This window comes from Balaenoptera borealis, assembly GCF_965194805.1.
Source record: "Balaenoptera borealis genome assembly, chromosome: 3".
NCBI lineage: Eukaryota > Metazoa > Chordata > Mammalia > Artiodactyla > Balaenopteridae > Balaenoptera > Balaenoptera borealis.
Genome location: NC_138866.1, coordinates 135,078,623 through 135,092,252, shown reverse-complemented (window position 1 = coordinate 135,092,252; position 13,630 = coordinate 135,078,623). Strand labels below are relative to the sequence as shown.

At 36.6% G+C, this 13,630-nt stretch overlaps 1 protein-coding gene across 3 annotated transcripts in view; it reads right to left on the bottom strand.

Annotated features, from left to right (window-relative positions):
- Nucleotides 1-13,630, bottom strand: part of TTC23 (tetratricopeptide repeat domain 23) — a 113,587-nt gene that overhangs the window by 79,237 nt on the left and 20,720 nt on the right. For all 3 annotated transcript variants that reach the window (XM_082387090.1, XM_082387092.1, XM_082387091.1), the window contains exon 2: nt 129-328. In XM_082387090.1, the coding sequence (XP_082243216.1) occupies nt 129-308 (180 nt within the window). In that variant the 5' untranslated portion in view covers nt 309-328. The remainder of the gene's footprint in view (nt 1-128; nt 329-13,630) is intronic.

Sequence of the window (13,630 nt, the reverse complement as noted above, 5' to 3'; positions counted from 1 at the left end):
CCACTCGCACTATGAAAAAGGCACTGTCATATTTTCTCTTGTACCAAACTCCTGAGAGTAGGAATGCAACCTAAAGTATCCTACTTCTCAATTACCAGAGTACAGGTATAAAAAGAAAGGCTCCTTACCTCATGACTGCTAGAATAGGACTTCGCTTTCTCTTCACAGAGGTGGAGTTTCTCTCGAGGAGGCTGAAACAGTGCTGTCTGAAGCAGCTTGTTTTGGAGCTTTTTTCTAGGTGTTATGCTGACGGCAGCAACAATTTCATCCAGGTGGTTGGATATGTGAGTTTCCTGTGATTCTTGCATATTTTTATATACATTATCCTCTAATTTTTAAATAAGGAAACGAAGGTGTTAATGATAATTTCCATAGTTACTTTTAGAAATACACATTTTTTTTTCCTAGAAATTGAGATTAGAATCTAAGAAAATTTCAACACTATACCCATGACTTCTTTGAAATAAGTAGCATTCTATCCAAAAAGATCCTAGTGGCTAGTACTAACTTCTTTCAGACTGATTTCAAGTTTTAACTAAACCAAACATTCTTTGTTCTCTCTCTATATTACATGTATATATATGTATGTGTATATGTATATACACACATACTGATATATTTTATATATTATATATGATATATGTATCTATATATTATATATGGTATATATGTATATGTATATATATCAGTAGGAATCAGCTGAGCCCAAACAGTTCTCAAAGAGCTCAGATTAGATCTGTTGAATCCCAAGTGACCTTGAAAACAGGAAAAAATGACATGTTAAACTTTCACTTCCAGCCAAGATGGAGTAATAGGGATGAGATTTATCCTCTTGCCCGAAGTCACCAACCAATTAACAAATAACAACAACAAAAAACAACCCACAGGCAAAAAAGGTATGAAACAATGGTTTTCAAGAGACAGGACAACAGACTTGAGAAATGGAAAAAAGAAACAAAGTGAGACCCATGATTGCCCCAGGTTATTGCTTTGAAAAAGTTTCTAGAACATGCAGGGTAACCCAGAATTACCCTGTGGACTATCTGAGTTGAGGAAATAGAGTAGAGCATCTGGGGAGACCAAGGTGGCTGGAGTTCACAGGACAGATTACTAGAGAGGATGGAGCTGCACAGAGAGGACCCCAGAGATTAGCACCCCTCAAGTATGGGGAGAGAATACTGACCAGCATGTGTGTAAGAAAACTACTTGAGTCTGGAGAAAGACTCCTCTAATAAGATTGAAAGGAAGTGTCTGGTGCTTACCAAGGCTGGCAGTGCCTGTTCCCACTGACCAGACTGGAAAAACTCATAATTCATGAGGTACAAGGTAAAATATTCAGAAGGGTTTTGTCTCAGTAATGGGGATTAGCCCTAGAGTGAACCCTGCTTAGATCCACTTAACAAACCATGAAAGTAAGACCTAAAAGGATAAAACTGTTTCCAAGTAACTTAACTGTATCAGAGGGCAAAACTCAAGGATGTTCATAGGAATGCAAAAATAGCCAGCATTAAGCAAGGTAAAATTCATATAATCTGATGTCCAAAGAAAGATCACCAGGCATGCAAATAGGCAAGAAAACATGGCCCATAATGAGAAGAATAATCAGTCAAAACTGACCCAGAACTGACCCAGATATTAAGTTAGCAGAGAAGAATATTAACGGTTATTATAATTGTATTCCATATGTTTAAAAAGTTAACTAGAGACACAGAATATAAAAAGACCCAAAATGAACTTCTAGATAAGAAAATTATACGTGAGATGAAAAATACACTAGATCAGATTAATGGGAGATTAGATATTACAGATGAAAAGATGCATGAACTTGCAGACACAGCAATAGAAACCATCATTTAAAAAATCAGTGGGCTGTGAAACAACTTCAAATTGCCTAATATATATATAATTTGAGTCCCTAAAGGAAAGAAGATTGTAGTGGGGACAAAAAAAAGTGTTTGAAGAAATAACGGCCAAAATTTTTCCAAATTTGAGGAAAAGTAAAAACCCAGAGATCCAAGAAGCTAAATGAAAACTAAACACAAGAAGCATAAAGGAAACTACACCAAGATACATCATAACCAAATTGCTCAAAACCATGATAAAGAGAAAATATTAAAAGTAGTCAGAAAAAAGGACATATTAGTATTAAAAAAAAAAAAGATGATGATAACAGGTTTCTGGGAGGAAATAAAGCACATGAGAAGACAGTGAAGCACCATATTTAAAGTATGGACAGAAAAAAAATTGTCAAGCTAAAATTCCGTACCAGTGAAAATATCTTTCAAGATCAATATCTGAAAGAAATCATCACCAGTGGGACTTCCCTGGTGGTGCAGTGGTTAAGAATCCTCCTGCCAATGCAGGGGACACAGGTTCAAGCCCTGGTCCAAGAAGATCCCACATGCTGCAGAGCAACTAAGCCCGTGCACCACAACTACTGAGCCTGTGCTCTAGAGCCTGTGAGCCACAGCTACTGGGCCTGCGTGCCACAACTACTGAAGCCTGCATGCTGAGAGCCTGTGCTCCACACCAAGAGAAGCCACTGCAATGAGAAGCCCACACACTGCAACGAAGAGTAGCCCCCACTAGCCGCAACTAGAGAAAGCCCGCACACAGCAACAAAGACCCAATGCAGCCAAAATAAATAAATTAATTAATTAAAAAAAAATCATCACCAGCAGATCTGCACCCCAATGTTCCCAAGAAATATTAAGTGAAGTCTTTCAAAAGGAAGAAAAATGATAACAAATGGAAATATAGATCTACACAAAGGAATTAAGAACAATGAAAAAGATACATGAGCAAATATGTAAGACTGTTTTCATATTATTTAAATCTCTTTAAAAGATAATCGGGTAGAGGAGTAAGACATGGAGATCACCTTTCTCCCCACAAATACATCAGAAATACATCTACATGTGGAACAACTCTTAGAGAACACCTACTGAACGCTGGCAGAAGACCCCAGACTTCCCAAAAGGCAAGAAAATCCCCACATACCTGGGTAAGGCAATAGAAAAAAGAGAAAACAGAGACAAAAGAATAGGGATGGGACCTGCACCTCTGGGAGGGAGCTGTGAAGGAAGAAGAGTTTCCACACACTAGGAATCCCCTTCACTGGTAGAGATGGGGGGTGGGGGGGTGAAGCTTTGGAGCCATGGAGGAGAACACAAAAACAGGGGTGCAGAGGGCAAAGCGGAGAGATTCCTGCCCAGAGGATTGGTGTGGACCAGCACTTACGAGCCTGAGAGGTTTGTCTGCTCACCCGCCAGGGCTGGTGGGGGCTTGGGGCTGAGGCTCTGGCTTTGGAGGTCAGATCCCAGGGAGAGGACTGGGGTTGGCTTCATGAACACAGCCTGAAGGGGGGCTAGTGCGCCACAGCTAGCCGGGAGGGAGTCCAGGAAAAAGTCTGGACCTGCCTAAGAGGCAAGAGACCATTGTTTCGGGGTGCGCGAGGAGAAGGGATTCAGAGCACCGCCTAAATGAGCTCCAGAGATGGGTGCGAGCCACAGCTATCAGCGTGGACATCAGAGACTGGCATGAGAGGCTAAGGCTGCTGCTGCAGCCACCAAAAAGCCTGTGTGCAAGCCCAGGTCACTAACCACACCTCTCCTCCCAAGAGCCTGTGCAGCCCACCACTGCCAGGGTCCCGTGATCCAGGGACAACTTCCCCAGGAGAACACACAGCATGCCTCAGGCTGTTGCAAAGTCAGGCTGGTCTCTGCCGCCACAGTCGCGCCCTGCATTCCGTACCCCTCCCTCCCCCAGGTCTAGTGAGCCAGAGTCCCCTAATCAGCTGCTCCTTTAACCCCATCCTGTCTGGGGGAAGAAGAGATGCCCTCAGGCGACCTACACACAGAGGCGGGGCCAAATCCAAAGCTGAACCCCAGGAGCTATGTGAACAAAGATAGAAAGGGAAATTTCTCCCAGCAGTCTCAGGAGCAGTGGATTAAATCTCCACAATCAACTTGATGTACCCTGCATCTGTGGAATACCTGAACAGACAACGAATCATCCTAAACTTGAGGCGGTGGACTTTGGAAGCAACTGTAGACTTGGGGTTTGCTTTCTGCATCTAATTTGTTTCTGGTTTTATGTTTATCATAGTTTAGTATTTAGAGTTTATTATAATTAGTAGATTTGTTTATTGATTTCGTTGCTCTCTTTCTTTTATATATATATATATATATTTTTTTTCCTTTTTCTCTTTTTGTGAGTGTGTATGTGTATGCTTATTTGTGTGATTTTGTCTGTATACCTTTGTTTTTACCATTTGTCCTACGATTCTGTCTGTCTGGTTCTTTTTTGTTTGTTTTGCTTTTTTTAGTATAGTTTTTAGTGCTTGTTATCATGGGTGGATTTGCTTTTTGGTTTGGTTGCTCTCTTCTTTCTTTCTTCCTTTTTTAAAATTGTTAATAATTAAAAAAATTTTATTTTAATAACTTTCTTTTCTTTCTTTCTTTCTTTCTCTTTCTTTCTTCCTTCCTCCCTCCCTCCCTTCCTCTCTCTTTCTCTCTTTCTTTCCTTCTTTCCTTCTTTCTGTCTTTCTTTCTTTCTCTCTCTCTCTCTCTCTCTCTTTCTCTCTTTCTTTCTTTCTTTTGTTCCAGCAGGGTGTCAGGCCTGAGCCTCTAAGCTGGCAAAGCTGAGTTCAGGACATTGGTCCACCAGAGACCTCCTGGCTCCATGTAATAACAAACGGCAAAAGCTCTCTCAGGGATCTCCATCTCAACGCTAACACCCAGCTCCACTCAACAACCAGCAAGCCACAGTGCTGGACACCCTATGCCAAACAACTAGCAAGATAGGAACACAATCCCACCCATTAGCAGAGAGGCTGCCTAAAATCATAATAAGGTCACAGACACCCCAAAACACACGACGAGACGTGGTCCTGCCCACCAGAAAGAAAATATCCAGCCTCATCCACCAGAACACAGGCACCAGTCCCCTCCACCAGGAAGCCTACAAAACCCACTGAACCAAACTTAGCCACTGGGGGCAGACACCAAAAACAATGGGACTTACGAACCTGCAGCCTGTGAAAAGGAGACCCCAAACACAGTAAGTTAAGCAAAATGAGAAGACAGAGAAACACACAGCAGATGAAGGAGCAGGGTAAAAACCCACCAGACCAAACAAATGAAGGGGAAATAGGCAGTCTACCTGAAAAAGAATTCAGAGCAATGATAGCAAAGATGATCCAAAATCTTGGAAACAGAATGGAGAAAATACAAGAAATGTTTAACAAGGACCTAGAATAACTAAAGAGCAAACAAACAATGATGAACAACACAATAAATGATATTAAAAATTCTCTAGAAGGAATCAATAGCAGAATAACTGAGGCAGAAGAACTGATAAGTGACTGGGAAGATAAAATAGTGGAAATAACTAGCACAGAGCAGAAAAAAGAAAAACGAATGAAAAGAATTGAGGACAGTCTCAGAGACCTCTGGGACAACATTAAACACACCAACATTCGAATTATAGGGGTCCCAGAAGAAGAAGAGAAAACGAAAAGGACTGAGAAAATATTTGAAGAGATTATAGTTGAAAACTTCCTTAATATGGGAAAGGAAATAGTCAATCGAGTCCAGGAAGTGCAGAGAGTCCCATACAGGATAAATCCAAGGAGAAGCATGCCAAGACACATATTAATCAAACTATCAAAAATTAAATACAAAGAAAAAATATTAAAAGCAGCAAGGGAAAAACAACAAATAACATACAAGGGAATCCCCATAAGGTTAACAGCTGATCTTTCAGCAGAAACTCTGCAAGCCAGAAGGGAGTGGCCGGACATATTTAAAGTGATGAAAGGGAAAAACCTACAACCAAGATTACTCTACCCAGCAAGGATCTCATTCAGGTTCGACAGAGAAATTAAAACCTTTACAGACAAGCAAAAGCTAAGAGAATTCAGCACTACCAGACCAGCTTTAAAACAAATGCTAAAGGAACTTCTCTAGGCAGGAAGCACAAGAGAAGGAAAAGACCTACAATAACAAACCCAAAACAATTAAGAAAATGGTAATAGGAACATACATATTGATAACTACCTTAAATGTAAATGGATTAAATGCTCCAACCAAAAGAAATAGATAGGCTGAATGGATACAAAAACAAGACCCATAAATATATTGTCTGCAAGAGACCCACTTCAGACCAAGGGACACATACAGACTGAAAGTGAGGGGATGGAAAAAGAAATTCCATGCAAATGGAAATCAAAAGAAAGCTGGAGTAGCAATTCTCATATCAGACAAAATAGACTTTAAAATAAAGACTATTACAAGAGACAAAGAAGGACACTACATAATGATCAAGGGATCAATCCAAGAAGAAGATATAACAATTGTAAATATTTATTCACCCAACATAGGAGCACCTCAATACATAAGGCAAATGCTAACAGCCATAAAAGGGGAAATCGACAGTAACACAAAAAGAGTAGGGGACTTTAACACCCCACTTTCACCAATGGACAGATCATCCAAAATGAAAATAAATAAGGAAACACAAGCTTTAAATGACACATTAAACAAGATGGACTTAATTGATATTTATAGGACATTCCATCCAAAAACCACAGAATACACTTTCTTCTCAAGTGTTCATGGAACATTCTCCAGGATAGATCATATCTTGGGTCACAAATCAAGCCTTGGTAAATTTAAGAAAATTGAAATTGTATCAAGTATCTTTTCCAACCACAACGCTCTGAGACTAGATATAAATTACAGGAAAAAATATGTTAAAAATACAAACACATGGAAGTTAAACAACACACTACTAAATAACCAAGAAATCACTAAAGGAATCAAAGAGGAAATAAAAAAATACCTAGAAGCAAATGACAATGAAAACACGATGATCCAAAACCTATGCGATGCAGCAAAAGCAGTTCTAAGAGGGAAGTTTATAGCAATACAATCCTACCTCAAGAAACAAGAAACATCTCAAATAAACAACCTAACCTTACACCTAAAGCAATTAGAGAAAGAAGAACAAAAAACCCCCAAAGTTAGCAGAAGGAAAGAAATCATAAAGATCAGATCAGAAATAAATGAAAAAGAAATGAAGGAAACAGTAGCAAAGATCAGTAAAACTACAAGTTGGTTCTTTGAGAAGATAAACAAAAGTGATAAACCATTAGCCAGACCCATCAAGAAAAAAAGGGAGGAGACTCAAATCAACAGAATTAGAAATGAAAAAGGAGAAGTAATAACTGACACTGAAGAAATACAAAGGATCATGAGAGATTACTACAAGCAACTCTATGTCAATAAAATGGACAACCATGAAGAAATGGACAAATTCTTAGAAAAGCACAACCTTCCAAGACTGAACCCGGAAGAAATAGAAAATATACACAGACCAATCATAAGCACTGAAATTGAGACTGTGATTAAAACTCTTCCAACAAACAAAAGCCCAGGACCAGATAGCTTCACAGGCGAATTCTATCAAACATTTAGAGAAGAGCTAACACCTATCCTTCTCAAGCTCTTCCAAAATATAGCAGAGGGAGGAACACTCCCAAACTCATTCTATGAGGCCACCATCACCCTCATACCAAAACCAGACAAAGATGTCACAAAGAAAGAAAACTACAGGCCAATATCACTGATGAACATAGATGGAAAAATCTTCAACAAAATACTAGCAAACAGAATCCAACAGCACATTAAAAGGGTCATACACCATGATGAAGTGGGGTTTATCCCAGCAATGCAAAGATTCTTCAATATACGCAAATCAATCAATGTGATAAACCATATTAACAAATTGAAGGAGAAAAACCATATGATCATCTCAATAGATGCAGAAAAAGCTTTTGACAAAATTCAACGCCCATTTATGATAAAAACCTTCTAGAAAGTAGGCATAGTGGGAACTTACCTCAACATAATAAAGGCCATATATGAGAAGCCTACAGCCAACATCTTTCTCAATGGTGAAAAACTGAAACCATTTCCACTAAGATCAGGAACAAGACAAGGTTGTCCACTCTCACCACTATTATTCAACATAGTTTTGGAAGTTTTAGCCACAGCAATCAGAGAAGAAAAAGAAATAAAAGGAATCCAAATCGGAAAAGAAGAAGTAAAGCTGTCACTGTTTGCAGATGACATGATACTGTACATAGAGAATCCTAAACATGCTACCAGAAAACTACTAGAGGTAATCAATGAATTTGGTAAAGTAGCAGGATACAAAATTAATGCACAGAAATCTCTTGCATTACACTAATGATAAAAAATTCCTATACACTAATGATAAAAAATCTGAAAGAGAAATTAAGGAAAATCTCCCATTTAACGTTGCAACTAAAAGAATAAAATACCTAGGAATAAACCTACCTAAGGAGACAAAAGACCTGTATGCAGAAACCTATAAGACACTGATGAAAGAAATTAAAGACATTACAAACACATGGAGAGATATACCATGTTCTTGGATTGGAAGAATCAACATTGTGAAAATGACTATACTACCCAAAGCAATCTACAGATTCAATGCAATCCCTATCAAACTACCAATGGCATTTTTCACAGAACTAGAACAAAAAATTTCACAATTTGTATGGAAACACAAATGACCCCGAATAGCCAAAGCAATCTTGAGAAAGAAAAATGGAGCTGGAGGAATCAGGCTCCCAGACTTCAGACTATACTACAAAGCTACAGTAATCAAGACAGTATGGTATTGGCACAAAAACAGAAATATACATCAATGGAATAGGATAGAAAGCCCAGAGATAAACCCACACAAATATGGTCACCTTTATTTTGATAAAGGAGGCAAGAATATACAATGGAGAAAAGAGAGCCTCTTCAATAAGTGGTGCTGGAAAAACTGGACAGCTATGTGCAAAAGAATGATATTAGAACCGTTCCTAACACCATACACAAAAATAAACTCAAAACTGGTTAAAGACCTAAATGTAAGGCCAGACACTATCAAACTCTTAGAGGAAAACATAGGCAGAATACTCTATGACACAAATCACAGCAAGATCCTTTTTGACCCACCTCCTAGAGAAATGGAAATAAGAACAAAAATAAACAAATGGGACCCAATGAAACTTAAAAGCTTGGCACAGCAAAGGAAACCATAAACAAGATGAAAAGACAGCCCTCAGAATGGGAGAAAATATTTGCAAATGAAGCAACTGACAAAGAATTAATCTCCAAAATTTACAAGCAGCTCATGCAGCTCAATATAAAAAAATTAAACAACCCAATCCAAAAATGAGCAGAAGACCTAAATAGACATTTCTCCAAAGAAGATATACAGATTGCCAACAAACACATGAAAGGATGCTCAACATCACTAATCATTAGAGAAATGCAAATCAAAAGTACAATGAGGTGTCACCTCACACCAGTCAGAATGGCCATCATCAAAAAAATCTACAAACAATAAATGCTGGAGAGGGTGTGGAGGAAAGGGAACCCTCTTGCACTGTTGGTGGGAATGTAAATTGATACAGCCACTATGGAGAACAGTACGGAGGTTCCTCAAAAAACTAAAAGTAGAACTACCATATGACCCAGCAATCCCAGTACTGGGCATATACCCTCAGAAAACTATAATTCAAAGAGAGTCATGTACCACAATGTTCACTGCAGCTCTATTTACAATAGTCAGGACATGGAAGCAACCTAAGTGTCCATCCACAGATGAATGGATAAAGAACATGTGGTACATATATACAATGGAATATTACTCAGCCATAAAAAGAAACAAAATTGAGTTATTTGTAGTGAGGTGGATGGACCTAGAGTCTGTCATACAGAGTGAAGTAAGTTAGAAAGAGAAAAACAAATACCGTATGCTAACACATATATATGGAATCTTAAAAAGAAAAGTGGTTCTGAAGAACCTAGAGGCAGGACAGGAATAAAGACGCAGATGTAGAGAATGGACTTGAGGACACAGGGAGTGTGAAGAGTAAGCTGGGACGAAGTGATAAAGTGGCATGGACATATATACACTATCAAATGTAAAATAGATAGCTAGTGGGAAGGAGCCACATAGCACAGGGAGATCAGCTCGGTGCTTTGCGACCACCTAGAGGGGTGGGATAGGGAGTGTGGGAGGGAGACGCAAGAGGGAGGAGATATGGGGATATATTTATATGTATAGCTGATTCACTTTGTTATAAAGCAGAAACTAACACACTATTGTAAAGCAATTATACTCCAATAAAGATGTTAATGAAAAATTAAAATAAAATATAATCAACTATTTAAACAAAAAAAATGTACCGTGGGGCTTATAACATATATATATATATGTGTGTGTGTGTGTGTGTGTGTATATATATATATATATATATATATATGTATATATATATATATTTGTGAAATGTATGACCAAAGTTGTATAAAGACTAAGAGGAGAGGATGGAACTGTGAAGTTCTTATACTGTATATGTAATGGTATAATATTACTTGAAGGTAGACTGAGATAAGTTAAAAATGTATAGTATAAAGCCTACAGCAACAATTAAAATAAAAAAATGAGTTACAGGTAACAAGCCAACAAAGGAGATAAAAATATAGTCATAAAAATAATCCAATAGAAAAAAGAGGGAAAAGGGAACAAAGAACAGCTGGGACAAATAGCCAATAAATAGCAAGGTGATAGACTTAAATCTAACTATAACAATAACAACATTAAATGTAAATGATCTAAACACCCCAATTAAGAGAAAGACATTGACAGATTGGATAAAAATGCAAAACCCAACAATATGTTGACTATAAGAAATTCAAAGACACTAAGATTAAAAGTAAAAGAATGGAAAACAATATGCTAAAATTAGTCAGAAACAAACTTGGAGTATCTATATTAATATCAAAGTAGATTTTATAGCAAAAAATATTACCATAAGGAGGGTCATTTCATTATGATAAAGGGTCAATTATTCAAGAGGACATAACCATCCCAAGTGTTAATATACCTAATAACAGTTTCAATATATAATACCCCAAACTGATGAAACTGCAAGGAGAAATGATCAAATCCTCAATTATAGTCAGAGATTTAAATACCTTGTTGTCAATAATTGGTACACCAAGTAGGCAGAAAATCAGTAAAGGATACCGAAGACTTGAACTACAACATCAACCAACTTGATTTGGCATTTACTATAACACTCTACCAAAAAGCACAGAATATCCATTCTTTTCAAGTGCATATAGACATTAACTAAGACAGATTCTATCCTGGGTCATGAAACAAGTTTCAGTAAATTTATAAGGATTCAAGTCATACAAAGTACATTCTATGACCACAAGGGATTAAGTTATAAATCAGTAACAGAAAGATATCTGGAAAATGTCCAAATATTTAGAAACTAAATAACATTTTTCTAAAAAAAAAAAAGCCCCATGGGTCAAAGAAGACATCAAAAAGGATATTTGAAAGTAGTTTAAACTGAATGAATATAAAAAGACAGCATACAAGAATTGGAGAATGTTGCTAAAGCAGTCATTATGGGGAAATTTATAGCATTAAATGCCTGTATTAGAAAAGTAAAGTAAAAAAAATCTCAAAATCATGGTCTTAACCTTTACCTTCAATGACTAGAAAAGGAAGAGCAAATTAAACTCAAAGTAGGCATAAGAAAAGAATTAATAAAATAAATAATAAAGCTAAATTCACAAAGTAAAGTAGAAAAGTAGAGAAAAATCAATGAAACGAAAACCTGGTTTTCTGAGACCAATAATGCTGATAAACCTCTAACCTGACTAATCAGAAAAAAAGGAAAGAAGACACAAATCACCAATATCAGGAACGAGAGAGATACCATCACTGCAGAGTCTACAAATGTTAAAAGATTAATATGGGAATGTTATGAACACCTATGCCAATAAATTTGACAATTTAGATGAATGGAAAAATTCCTTTAAAGACACAAAATACTAAAGCTCACTCAAGAAAAAATATATACCTGACTAGCCCTATGTCTATTAAAGAAACTGAATTTGTATTTTAAAAACCTTACAAAAAACAAAACAAAAGAGACAAATAAAAACCTCCAGGCCTAGATGGCTTCAACAGTAAATTCTACCAGATATTTAAGGAAGATATAATACCAATTCCATACAACCTCTTCCAGAAAATTGAAAATAAGAATATTTCCTAACTCATTCTATGAGACCCTCATATCAAAACAAGACAAATGTATTACAAGAAAAGAAAATTTCAGATCAATATGCCTCAGGAACATAGATGCAAAAATTTAAAGCAAAATTTTAGCAAATTAAACCCAGTAATAAATAAAAAGGAAAATACATCATGACCAAGTAGAGTTTATCTCAGAAATGCAAGATTGGTTTAACATTCAAAAAGCAGTCAATGTAATTCATGACATTAATAAACTAAAAAAGAAAAACTGTATGATCATCTTGATCAGCACACAAAAAAGAACTTGACAAAATCTAATATCCATTTCTGATTTTAAAAAATCCTTACAAAGTAGTAATAGAATTGTACTTCCTCAACCTGATAAAGGGCACCTGTGAAAAACCTACAGCTAAATTAGTGAAAAATTGAAGGCTCTTCCCCTAAGGTCTGAAACAAGACAAGGAGGTTCACTCTCAACACTTCTATTTAACATTGTAGTGGAGGTTCTAGCCAGTGCAATCAATCAAGAAAAAGAAATAAAAGGCAACCAAATCAGAAAGGAAAAAAGTAAAATTGTCTTAAGTCACAGACAGTATACCTCTATTATCATCTGTGTAGAAAATCTGATGGGATATGAAGAAAATCTCCTAGAATAAGTGAGTTGAACAAGGTTATAGAATATAAGAGCACTATACAAAAATTATATTTCTATACATTAGCAATGGACTATCAAATTGAAATTAAAATACAATACTACATGCAATAGCATCAAAATATGAAACAAGGAATAAAGCTGCATTATTTATTTAAAGATGAATATGACTTGCACAGTTAAAACTGCAAAACATAGCTGAGAGAAATTAAAGAAGACTTAAATATTTACCATGTCCATGGGTTGGAACACTCAATATTATTAAGATGTCAGTTCTCCACAAGTTGATCTATAGATTGAAAGCCTTCCCAATCCAAGTCCTTGCATTTCTTTTTTTAAACAGAAATCAACAAACTGTTTCTAGAGTTCATAGGAAAATTCAAAGGACCTAGAACACCCAAAACAACTTTGTGAAAGAACAAAGTCAGAGGACAAACACAACTTTTTATCAAGATTTATTATAAAGCTACAGTAACCAAGGCAGTTTGGTATTGCTGTCAAGATAGACAGATGAATGGAACAGAATGGAGAGTCCATAAATGGATGCCTGCATACATAAACAATTGATTGTTGACAAAGCTGCAAAGGCAATTCATAGTCTTTTCAACAAATGGTGCTATAACAACTGGATGTTCACGTGTAAAATCAAAACAAAACAAAATAAAAATCTTTGATCCATACCTCACAGCATGTACAAGAATTAACTCAAAATGAAACATAGACCTCTATAAGAAAATCTTTGTGACCTTGGACTAGGAAAAGATTACATATATATGACACAAAAATTCATAAAAAGAACAAAATGAAAAATTGGACTTCAAAAATTAAAAATGTCTG